This window comes from Hetaerina americana, unplaced genomic scaffold (assembly GCF_022747635.1).
Source record: "Hetaerina americana unplaced genomic scaffold, ioHetAmer1.1.p SCAF_3, whole genome shotgun sequence".
Classification (NCBI taxonomy): Eukaryota; Metazoa; Arthropoda; class Insecta; order Odonata; family Calopterygidae; genus Hetaerina; species Hetaerina americana.
Window position 1 is genome coordinate 35,977,312 of NW_027286874.1, and position 12,809 is coordinate 35,990,120.

Genomic DNA, 12,809 nt, shown 5'->3' on the forward strand with positions numbered 1-12,809 from the left:
GGACTACGCAAAATTGACGAGAATCAACTATCTCATCCACATAGATATGCAGCGTATAAACTTCACCATTAGTTGATATTGAATTTTGACGTTATGCTTTTGCCTCGTATACTTTTCCGGTGATTATCGAATAGTGCATTTCAGTTGGACCGACCGACCAACGCAAAAGCCATAGTCAGGAGATGCAGAAGAGTTACTTCCATACGTTTTTAAGGAAATCATCCAGGTATTTGACCCATCGACTGAAAAAATATATAGAATATATATTTATAGGAACAAGTAATCAAATACAATAACAATACAATTTCTTATACGGATCATCGACACACCAACTGTCATTTCCGTATGCGTTTAGACGGCTGATTTCTGGAGATACTTGAAGCACCCCACCGTCTTTCACAAAAATAGTTACCTCAAAAATTGCGTCACTGGGCACGGTCGAGAAAACCGCCACAAAAAACTTAAGCCGTTTCCCACTCTTTGTGGTTGGTAGTGACCTAAGAGTAGTCGATATGACATGTCCCACTGACAGAAGGGAGCAACGACCGTCTCCCTGAATCACTCCATTGAGATGTTCCACGGCCAACGAAACCCCTCGGGACGCTGTGCCGTTGTCCACGGAGGATTTCTCCTCCTTCGCGCACGCGCACCACTTTTCCGGAATGGCCGCATCGTTACAAGTCCGATTCTCCGGCACCATTTCACTTAGTAAGTCGAAGCAGTCCGCGCAAGAGGAACCGCCAGGCCGATCTTCGCTGCCGTGCAGCAGTGCCGAGAGCGTCTCGTGGAAATCAAAGGGCGAGGTCAAACGGTTGCCATTCGCCAGCAGCACGGGATGGGATCGAGGGGCCGCCGATGTCTGATATGCCAGCGAGCTGGAGGCGTGGGGAGGCCGAATGAAGAGGAAAGGTAGCCTCTCCTCTAGCCAGCCAAATGGTGATTCCCTGAGAGACCCCCAGCGACTCCCGTGGTCGCTGAAGACGGCGAGGAACAGACCGCCGTCCTCTGACTCTCCGCCCTCTGACGCCTCGACCGCGTGACGAACCAAGTCCGCAAGCCTGGCGTCGGCCAGCTCGATATCAGAGGGGTTCTCGTGGCTGATCCCAGTGATGAACATAAGGGTGAAGAACGGCACCCTACGGGCGTAGGTGTCCACGAAGGACCACAGGTACTCCATGAGGCGGGTGAAGGTGTCCTTGTTGGCATAGCACCAGGTGGCCTTGTCCCTCGTCGTCTTCTGCAGCCTCTTCTCCGCCACGACGTAGAAAGGTCTCAGATAGTGGTCGGTTGGTTGCTCCCTGAAGCCAAGTTTGTGATAGTTGAAGATGGATATTCCCGGTTCATCCTCACCAAACATGGTCACATATCCTTTCTCGGAGAAGTTCCTCCATATGAATGGACATTTGTCGAAGACGTATTTATTGTGTGGCCAACAGCCTTTGCCGTAAACCTGCTTCCGATCTTTTGATATCACGTCATTAGCGTCTGGAAGTGAGACTCCGGCCAAGATGGGCAGCAAATTAGGCAGTGTGTTGTCTCCGACCTACGAATGGGCAAAGAAACTAAATTAAGTATCAAAGACATCATCATGGGGAGTCAAGCAAATCTTTGCAAATTGCTATAATAAATTTAATATTATTCTTTTATTAAATGTTTTTTATTACGAAAATCTATAAAAAATATTATCCTCCACAATGTGAAAAAACTAATAAATAAATATGCCACGATTGGTCTTGCCACAGAATGGGAAACGTTTATGTAAAATTAATATTTCTTTTATTTGGTTCACCAAAACGATTTCTTACATCGGCATGGAACTTAATGGCGTCTATTTAAAAATTCTGTGCTTGTAAACTACGAAAATTTGTAGTGTTTTTTATATTACCTAAGTTTCACGACAATCGAAATTGGATTCTAATTCTCTCACAAACACCAACCGCAAGCATTTTATTTGAGGAAGTTCCTTATTATTTATGTCAATTTTTAGCCCAGTCTGGACTAAAACCCAGCATCATTTTTTCAAGGTTTCCTTTAAAAAATAATTAAACTGAAGAATGATCTGGCGTTTTCCGGGCGAATGGTGTGACTGAAGTGCTCTCGGGTCTCCAGTCGGATCAGTGATTAACGTTTCAACGGCTAACTCTGCCATCGGACTCATGGCTTCGAATGCCGACTTAATATTCTGCCAGTTTTATATATCCTCTTTCCGTAGTCAGATGCCTTATGATGGGTCAGCATGGTTTTCCAAGTTTGGCTTTGGGCGTTTTCCGTTTAGCGGTTGAAGTTTTTTTTCTCTCATTAAAGGATCTCTATTGCCTCCTTCGATAGACGATCCAAGTAACCCTTGCGTGTGCCCCACCCCTGGGAGCGTGGGGAAGTATGCATCGTTGAGAAGGACGGCGCCATCGAAACCTTCATTAAAGAGCACAGAAAAATCCCGAAAAGTCTGCCATCGCGGAATACAGCCTCAACCGGGACAACATCATTGCATTCGGCAATGCTAAGTTACTTATCAGATCCAAGGTTTAGTGGGACTGTCTATCGAAGGAGACAATAGAGATCTGGTTATGAGTGAAAACTATAACCACGACACGGTTCACGCCCACACCCAAACTTGGAAAACTGAGCTCCAAAAAATCAAGAACTCGCGGAGAAACGGGGAAGGCACGAGTGTCGTCAGAATCAGAAGGCAGAGTTAACCGTCGACAATTTTACCCACATATCTCTCATTTTTGCTTTTTCCAATTCAATACTAATAATCACATATTTTACAGGGTCCGTACAATAAGTATCGTGACTGGTTCGTTGTAGCCTCAACGAAGTGGTGGATGGGGGGTCTGACCGGTCGGCTCGGTAGAAGGGTCCCCCACCGCTCAGGCGCACTTTAGTTCAGTCGCCTCCGGGCATGCGTTGAGACAGGAGGTGGATTTTAGACAGGATGGAAATTTCGCAAGAAATTTTGGACTGCGTCCAGGAAGATGAAGATTTTCTCAACAACGTTATTACCTCAATGAATATCTCAAATGGAGCTCAAAGGATATCGGTTCGACTCCATCGAGGCGGTTCAAGCGGCGACGACAAAGGCTCTCAGCACCGTATTCCGGAAACCGACTTCCAGCGGGCTTTTGAAGAGTGGAATACAAGCCGAACCAAGAGTATCGATGCAGGAGGAATGAATTTTGAAGATTATTAAGTAATTGTAATGATAACTGCAATAAATTTTGATTTTTGGAACCAGTTCCGATACTTATTGTACGGACCCTGTATATGTAGGTGCTTTCTTACGCCAAAAATAATAATCTTATATTCCATAAGTAAGTATCAACAAATCTTCCACGAAATGGATCGAGTTATAATTTGATAATAGATAATTTTGCGTTTGAAAGGATTATCTCGGTAAAATACTTAAGGTTTCACAAAAAACGAACTCAACTAAAAATACCATACGTTCAGCCATTATCCTACGACTAAAAATAGATTTTTGTGAAATTCACGTACCTTCTTACTATTGAAATGATTCGTAAAAATCTTTTGAGCAAAATGAAACCCAACTCTAGGTCAGTATTTCCCATAAGGAAAAGATCGACCTTAATTCTCCTAATCCCACTTGTCAGTGAAAAGTTCGCTCGAATTAAATTTTCTCGACTTCTCATGCGTTGATGGAATAATTTTCTGACCTTGTTGTATGCATTCATTTCGACGGCACCAACTTCATTCAGCGCGTGGATCATCTTAGGGGCGGTCCTGTGGATATTGAGCCTCGAGGAGGAGTCGAGGCCCAGAAGCAGAATGCTGGGCGGTAATGGACCCTTTCGGGCGGCTTCGATCTTTTCTAGGGCAGCCTTAGTCGGGATCACTGTCGAGTGCATGTCCGTGTACACCTTCTTCTTCCCCCTCTTGCACTCGACCAACGTGAAGTCTGACTCGACTTTGGCTGTGCCATTAAAATATTGGCACTTTTCAAACCTATAATTGGATGACAAGTGTTTTTTTAAGGTTATTATAATTTCTTAATTTAAAAAAATATGTGGTGGGATATCAGTTTTTAGCCATAACTTCGAATTCCATTCCATAATATCAAGGATAAGACAAATACCTCAGCTAAAGAATATTAGAACATCCATTTTGCTTGGTGAATTTATCGACCGCGAATTCGTTCCAGATCTCGAGCCTAATAAATAAAATGTCGAGCCTTGCTCTCGTTTCCCCGAAAAGTCCTTGGACTGCAGGAGATAGAAATTTACATGATGAAAAAGAAATGTTGCTCATAAAGCTGCAAATATGGAAATTCAACTGAATTCAAATTTCATAGCAGTTATCTAACAGAAATAGGACGCAAGATTAATTGTAACAGAATTTAAAATAATACTACCTCGCTGGAGAGAGATAGATAATATTATTTAACACCAATGAATAAGCTGCATTAAGAGGGAAATTCAATGGTTTGACTCTATAATTTGTTAAAAATGCTTGAGACTGAACCAATATTTAACTACCTTTAGGGATGAATCGTCAATTTTTATTAGCTCAGTTTTAAGATCTTTTAAAATTTACAATCGCATTGTGTACTCTTTGGAAATGTTGTATTTTTTCTGAATATTTTATTTAAATCAACAGACAAGTATTAATCATATAAGTTTCGGGCTTTACTCGATTGACTTCATTCAAGATGAGGGTAGAGAGAAATAAACTTTGCTATGATAAAATGTAAAAAACTAAAGAATACAGTACCGATCACCCTTCATTATGCTGAAGAAAGCCATGTTGTGGCTGAACTACACGTATTCATCTTCACCTATTGTGCACCCCATTTCTTCGGGTTTTTGAGCTCTTTTCCCGCCCTTCGGTTTGACACCAGGCACGTTGAACGGCGACAGTGTACCTGTCTGTGTAATTCCTGCGTTTGTTGTTTTCCCAAAGCTGATCCCTGGAATGGAATTAATTTCACCCTAAACCACTTCGTGATTTGCGAGTAAATTTGCTCTCTTACAGGGTCGTTCAACTAATCTGTAGATGTCCGTCTTTTGATAGAATGAATGTAACCTGTGGTCCTTTCTGGCGAGAAATTGATTTTTCCGGAAACAACGACATAGCATGTTGGCGTTAAGTGCTCTGGTGAAGTACCAACACAAGTGGCACAATTATTCGTGGCTGTAGGAGTTTTAAAATGTCATTCACTTTATTAATATAAGCTGCAAAACCTCATCGTTTATATTTAATCTCCCTAAACATTAGCGGTGCTTAAGCTTTAGAATTATTCAGATTCAGATCGTAGAAAAAAATCTTGTGGCTCGAAAATATTTCAGCTTATGACGCGATTTACTAATTTACACTAAATGACGCTTGAGCCTTACCAGAATCTTACTTATACTTAATGTAAATTCACAGAATACATAGCATCCTCAGATAAAATTTAAGCGATAGGCCGCGAAAAGAAACCGGATATTGCAGATTCTAAGCGAACAAGAATTGAATCCTAGAGAATAATCTTAGTAGACATGCTCATCTTCAAAATTTTAGTATCAATCTTTGATTAATTGCACGATTTGTAGAAAATTGGAGTAATAATCGCACTTTTTGCGTGGAATTTTCTGAAATTGATAAAACTCACGTATTGTACTTCCGACCTTAGTATGATACGGTTTGCCAAACTTTTAGAAATCCGTTTATCGCAAGGATTCGCAGTAATTCGTTGATTCGGTGATAGCTTTCGAAGTTTGGTGCAAGCAAAGCATTTTGTGAATCCAGAATCAAAAAGTCTCGAAAGCTCCCTCAGTAAAAGAAGATGGACCAAGAGTACACCATGGACCGCCGAGATGTGAGATTTTCAGAAGTCACTCTTGACTTTCTACCGGAAGAGCAGAACTGACGCTCTGTTATCGAGAGCTCTGATTTATCTAGTGCCTCTTCCGGCAGAGAATTCTGCCCATGGGTACGTGGCATGTACGAGAGGTCCTTGTTGTAATGATAATGGCTGTAAATCATTCCATTTTGACCAACCAAGCTCTATGCTTACCATAACTATTTCCTTGGTTTGAAAAGTTTGTTCACCAGATCATAGATATCATTCATATAATTTGTGACTCACAGTCACAGTGATTTATTCAAAAACTCAAGCACGATTCATTGTCTTTAATTAATAAAAAAGAAGAAGAAAATTAATGATCACAGTAGGGTCAATGGCTAGAGGCTGGAGGTAGAGTGGGATGAAGGACTGTTCAAAATGTAATTCAATTTGATAATTGAATCTAAACCCACAGATTTCGAATTGAGAATTCGAAACGATATTTGTAAAATTTATTTTGGACAATCATATTTGATATAGGAAATACTTCAATATGAGCCAGTTTTTATCGTATTAGATAGAGTACAGTATGTCTTTTAATGTCCAATACATTGATGCGCGCTGTAAATATGAGGTCCTGGATGCATTATGGAGGTCCTAATGAATTCAGTATGATTGTATTTGTTGTTCTTTAGCTTTCAAAGAAGTAATTGATATTGCATGTAACCTGCCGGTAAGCTGTTTGTGTGTGGAAAAAATAAAGTTTTAGAGGACCGCCCCTTATCACGAAACGTAATAGTAAACAAAAATATTAAGATTTTCCTAACCTATGTTAATGTGAGTAAATATTAGTATCAGAAACAATAGAACTGTGAATTGAAATGCTATATTTCCTTTCCCTTAACGGCTTCCGAGTAATCTCGAAAACTCGAAAAAACTCGAAATTAAATTTATCACTAAATGTTTATTTGCTACTTAATAAAATCATGTTTCACAGAGTTTCTATCCAATGATCAGGATTTAGGTGTCTGGCGGCTTACCTCTTCGTGTGAAAGTTACCACTTGTTCGAAAGATAATCAGCAAACAGAAGCATGACGTTTCACTGCGACTCAGGTTATAGTTTCGGGGGCAATTTCAGATTTCGAACCACACAACAATTTTTGTTTTTAGCTAATGTTTGACCGGAAATAATCTTTTTATAATGCTTGACGATTGCAAGAAATCCCTAATTCTCATTGCATAAATAATGCACCCTAATATGCCACATAAAAACTGGCATTGCATCGTTTATGAGAGGACATGATGGTAGCATAATAATGATAGGATAGAAATTGATTAAACATTGTATTAGACTCGATAATTCTGATTCAATTCCAAGGTTGCACTAAGTCTTGGAAAAAATAATCATATATTTATTTTTTAAACGGCACTTTAACGTAGTTATTATCGTAGCTACATTTTCCTATGTGGATATTTTTAGCTTAAACACCGGGTAATGTATCATATACACCTTATATAGATAGTTTACTGGTTTGAGGTTAGGTTTTGCACGGTTCCCGAATGTTTGTGATTATAACTAATAGTTATGGAACTAGAAGTATTTCCTCCTAACATGAATCCTTGTTTGTCATATATTATTTTCTTTTGAGATAAAGATTCTAAATCCACATCCTAGATTTAAAAAAAGGCAGCATTACTACCCCACGTTACTTAATCCTTATATTAAATTAACTGAGGAATTTTCTGTCTGGTGACTACGATATTATTCACGCTGTTCCGAAACGCGTTTCTTTCACGAAAGAGAATACGTCCTTCGTGGAAATTCAGTTCCCTTGCCACCGAACATCAGCATAATGAAAACGGATCCCTTGAAAAAGGTCGAGGGCCAGTTCAGTGAATATCCCAGGGCCAAATCGCGAGGGGAGGAGGCCCAGCCCACCTGTAACTACCGTCGGCCCTCTTGTCATCCACGGATACCACGCGTCCTCTCTTCACGGCACCGGCGCAGCACTTGAGGACTCCATCCTTGCGAGCTCCATACTGGGATTCGAGGCTCGCGTTAATTTTAATCAGGGGTCGTGGGGGGAGCGGGGGTCGGTGAAGAGTGGGCGGCTCGAAGGATGCTGGAGGTGCAGGGGAGACGTAAGCGTCGGCAGTCGGGAGGCTGAGGGAAGCGTTAGGGATCGGTGGCGACTGCAGTGTTGTGAGCGGGGGAGGATTTTTGCAAGAGAAGGCCTTGGGCTTTTTCACGTAAGAGCGGATGGAAGGGTCCCAAGGATCAAGCTGCGGGATCCGACACGGTTGAGCGTCGTCGGCAGTGTCTTCCTCCTCCGAATCGCTGCTCCCTTGAGCGCCAAACAAAAGAAAGGAAAGGTTAAAAAAATTCAGTGCCGTGCGATGAAAAATTCTGAACGTATTTCTAACAGTAAATACAGACAAAGACAGAAAACCTCCCAATGCAAGACAGTGGCAATCGTCTCATTTAATAAACTGCTTTTCTGTATGGAAAAATATATTTTTGGTCACTCCTAAACTCTTCTAGAAATTGAGTCAACTAAATATATTTTTTAAACCAAAAGTGCACCTATGACCACTGCAAAGTTTTCCTCGCCTAAACTGTATTCCTATGAAACCTGTCTATTTCATATGATCCACCCTCATCTGCAGTGGTACTTAATTTGAATCAGGGACGGGCTAACTGCTGCCGAAACTAAACTCATTGACCGATGCGGCAATGCAACGCTAAGTATCACTGATGAGCTCACTCAAAAATGATTATTCTAGTCCCCTCTTTTGCTTATGAGACATCAAACTTAATTTTGTCATTTATATCGGCAACATAAATCCGTCGTTTAAGCAAAGCTAAATGGGCAAAACCTAATTTCTCGAACGATGGAAAAATTCTAATAACCATATTAGAAAATTTTGTACATTTCCAGTCTTTGATAAAGTGCAAAATCTTTTAATGTGGATACTAAATACTTCCGCGAAGGGAAGCCTGAAACCGAGGAGTATATTCGTGAAAAACTTTATTAGTCATGAGATATTTCAGAGTGGTATATTCGTTACGATGCGATGCAGTTTTCTAAGAAAAGAGCGGCAATTGGACGGGGAATATAATTTGAAAAACAATCGGATGATTTGTCATCCTCCAATGCGTACATATTTTAAAAACTTCGACGCAACTTATTTTGCATTTTTATTATTGTTTTCCCCATGGATCTAGCTTGCTCATTTAAAGTCCATTCAAAGATATCTGAAATGCTATTGCCCATTCCTGTTGGAAACAGTAAGGACGATCGTGAATTTTAGGCCTAATTTCACAAATATCGGAAGCACAGTACCCTTCGGAAAGCAATAAATGCTATTTTTCAGTTGATTTATTCTGTTGTGGGATATTTAATTATAATTAAATCGCACGCTTACGCTTTGATAAGATTTTTTCCTTAGTACCCATGAAATACCCTATAAAAGAATTTAATATTGACGCTTGATAAAATTTGTTGTATCCGGCGTAACTTGACGTTCAACGTCGAAACCTGGGTCGTATTTTTAAATAAAGTGTGTGGAACTTCAAAGTCAATAATTTCTTTTCATTTCAATATAGAATATTGAAGCGCCTAACTCAGAAGACGTAGCTTTTAGAATATACTACCTTGATCAAAAATTTCCCGGAATTTATTCAGAAAATTAAAAATACAAGTTTATTCATCTAAATCTATATTGTCCCCTTCAAAGTAATCCCCATCGACTGCAACACACTTATGCCAGCGCTTGATCCAATCCTCGAAACATTTTTTATATTCGGTTTTCGGTAAGTGCTTCCTGCGATTTTTCCATTACTTCCTCTCGGCTGCTAAAACGCGTTCCCCGTAATGGTTTTTTAACTCGATTGAACAGAAAGAAGTCACAGGGAGCCAAATCAGGTGAATTCGGTGGCTGTTGGATGGTATTTGTTGCATTTTTCGTCAAAAAATTACGAATAATGATGGCACTGTGCGACGGTGCGTTATCATGGTGCAAAATCCACGAGTTTTCTGCCCACATTTCTGGTCTCTTTCGGCGAATTGCTTCACGCAAACGTCTCATAACGCCCAAATAATACTCTTTGTTTACTGTCTGGCCTTCTGGCAAAAATTCATGATGCACTACACCGTTGTAATCCATGAAAACCGTCAGCATTGCCTTCTTTTTTGACTGAAAACGACGTGGTTTTTTTGGTCTCGGCTCATTTGGTGAACGCCATTCACTTGCCTGATGTCTGGATTGCGTGTCGTACTCATAAACCCACGTCTCGTCTCCAGTAATGATCCTTTTGATGAATGTGGGATCGGATTCAGCCTCGCAAATCATGTCTTTTGCGACGTCAACACGGTCTCTTTTTTGCATGAAATTGAGGTCTTTTGGCATGCTACACGACGGAAACACAAATCATTAACCACAATGTCTTGGGCGGATCCATAGGCAATGTTCAAGTCCTCCGCTATTTCTCTGATGGTTAATTTGCGGTTATTGACCAACATTTCTTTTACTTTATCAATTTTTTCACCGACTTTCGATGTCGATGGTCTGCCACTGCGTTCATCATCTTCGATTGACTCACGACCACTTCTGAACCGCTCGTGCCACTGGTAAACGACCGTTTTTTTTAGAGAATCGTTGCCGAAACACTTTTCCAACATTTCCAACGTCCGTGCGCCACTAAATCCGTTTTTTACGCAAAATTTAATACAAGTTCGTTGTTGCAAATTTAAATCCATTTCTGCAATTGTAAAAAATCGCCAACACACACAGAGATAGATGTACTCTTGGCTACGTAACTTTTGCAAATGTCAAGTTATGACACTAAGATTTAAAGGGAATATCAACAACAGATGTACCAATTTAACAAAAAAAACAGAACTCAAATCGGAACGATGGGAGCGCCACACGGTGGTTATTCCGGGAACTTTTTGATCAAGGTAGTATTCCCTACATGAGTTAACATACAGGATTGCCAGTACCTGTAGATTTATACGTGTCTCAGAAAAGACAATTGCCATCTCTTTCCTTTTATCACGCCTCACATACAAGAATAAAAGAATGTTATTGCTGATTTTTAAAATGCATCTGTTGTCGGAAAAAACAACTCAAACCCAATAAAATCCGATGATTTTCGTTAGTATTACCAAAAATCGACAGTTTATTTCCACCTAATTCACATTTTTCCTGCTCTGACTCGCAAGGCAAGCTTATAGGATTATAAATTTTCTCGAAAAGTTATGGCATACTTAGTTAAAAACCCATAAATGTCAAAATGAACTCACATCTCATAAGCTTGTTGATAAATCACGTTTCATTTGAAAAATATATGGTTTATGGCACTAATAACCTAACAAAATATTTGCTAAACCCGTGGAGTTCCCCGTAATTTTCCCAGTCTGGCACGTGCGTTTTCTCAGTGTTTATGTTTTCTAAAGAAACTTCATGCCCGCGACAAAAGAGGGCCATAAAATAATCACGCGAAATGTTTGATAAACACGCGCAGTCCATCACACTTTTCGTAATCAGACGTCCGTTTGCTCGTTAGGTTGACGCTTTCTGGTAAAACTAAACGCCTGCAACAAGAGAGTGTCATCTAATGAGCTTAATTGCTCATTGTTCCCATTTATATTAGAAAGATACCGAATGTTGTGTCAACTTTAATCACACAGCAATAAGAGGCTTTGGTATATGACACACTTTAAGCATCATAACTAATTACGGGTAACGATGATAGTATTTTACGTCACCGTACAGATCGCGAAGGCGGAGAAACGCTCTGAGGTTCCCTGGAAAAATCACCCTTTAGAAGAGGCCACCGGCCCCCGAAAATGTGTTCTTAATGGTGGAGGTCCACTACACAGAGCAGCACGGAAACTCCGAAAGGAAATGAACCCATGGGAAAACACTTTCACGAATAAAATAGTTGTGCATCGCCATTGTGACCAAGGCAGCCATTTCCTTATGTTCTGAAATTCTCTAAAAACAGAACCGGTCAGGTTCAATTCTTTCATTAGCCGTCCTATTCTGCTTCAGCAATTCTCATTTTTTTCTCATGAGTTACCTAAAGGGGAACTACAGATTTCTTACCAAAAAATAGCATTTGTGTTCCGCTAACAATGCTTCTGTATCCCGCGTGGTCGGCAGCTTTCTCGACCAAGAGGAGGGCTGCCGTGGAGATGAGTAGAAATACGGTGAAAAGGAGAAACTTTCCGCGACCTCCAGAAGGCAGGTTAACCCCGATGATTGCCTGTTACCGAAGAAAAAGGAATACCATGCTAGTTACAACAGAAATGACTCGGAGCATGTAACTGAAGTGTAGCTATCATGACTCATTGGTTCCGAATGTATAGGCGTAACCTGAGCAGTGACGTGAGTTCGGAATATGAACATTTCACAACTCGGAAGAATATATCAATAATATCAGTTGCAAACATTTGCCGGTATTTAGAGTGCAGTCAGTGAAATTTAAGCTTTAAATTGATCAAGTTATTGCTTAAATAATGAATATCACTATCCTAAAAGGGTACTAAAGGAATGGCACCTTAAGTCTTCCGACCTTTTTTTAAAATACGATGTATATATATATATATATATATATATATATATATATATATATATATATATATATATATATAATTATAGGTAATCTACCGGTTAAGGTAGGTTTTCGATGGACACAACAGCCAAATATTGATCGTCAATCCTAGCAAAACACAATCCAACATCCTCCTCCACCAGAAAGTCCGTCTTATTCTCCGTATATTTCTTTACTTCCTTCATTCCCCCCAGCATTCCTATCTCATTCCTGCCCCTTCCCCGTTCGCCTGAAATTCTCCCTCATAAATCACTGACTTCAACACACAACAACTGCATTCTCCAGCAAGGCGCTGTGAATCCATCTTTCCTGCTTCCTTTTGATTTCTCCCAACAACCCTATCTCCTAATGAATAACTAATAGTGCTAGGGTCAGTTATTCATTATGTTCGACTTCCACCACAA

The 12,809-nt window shown here is 40.2% G+C and overlaps 1 protein-coding gene across 3 annotated transcripts in view; it reads right to left on the reverse strand.

Moving 5' to 3' along the window:
• Nucleotides 1-226: 226 nt before the first annotated feature.
• The window catches only part of LOC139690006 (uncharacterized), a 55,132-nt gene continuing 42,549 nt past the window's right edge, over nucleotides 227-12,809 (reverse strand). For 2 of the 3 annotated variants that reach the window (XM_071587176.1, XM_071587177.1), the window contains exons 2-5: nucleotides 11,898-12,057; nucleotides 7,726-8,131; nucleotides 3,678-3,966; nucleotides 227-1,543 (exon numbers count right to left, since the gene is read on the reverse strand). In XM_071587176.1, the coding sequence (XP_071443277.1) occupies nucleotides 284-1,543; nucleotides 3,678-3,966; nucleotides 7,726-8,131; nucleotides 11,898-12,057 (2,115 nt within the window). In that variant the 3' untranslated portion in view covers nucleotides 227-283. The remainder of the gene's footprint in view (nucleotides 1,544-3,677; nucleotides 3,967-7,725; nucleotides 8,132-11,897; nucleotides 12,058-12,809) is intronic. The other variant, XM_071587178.1, reaches the window with a different exon arrangement.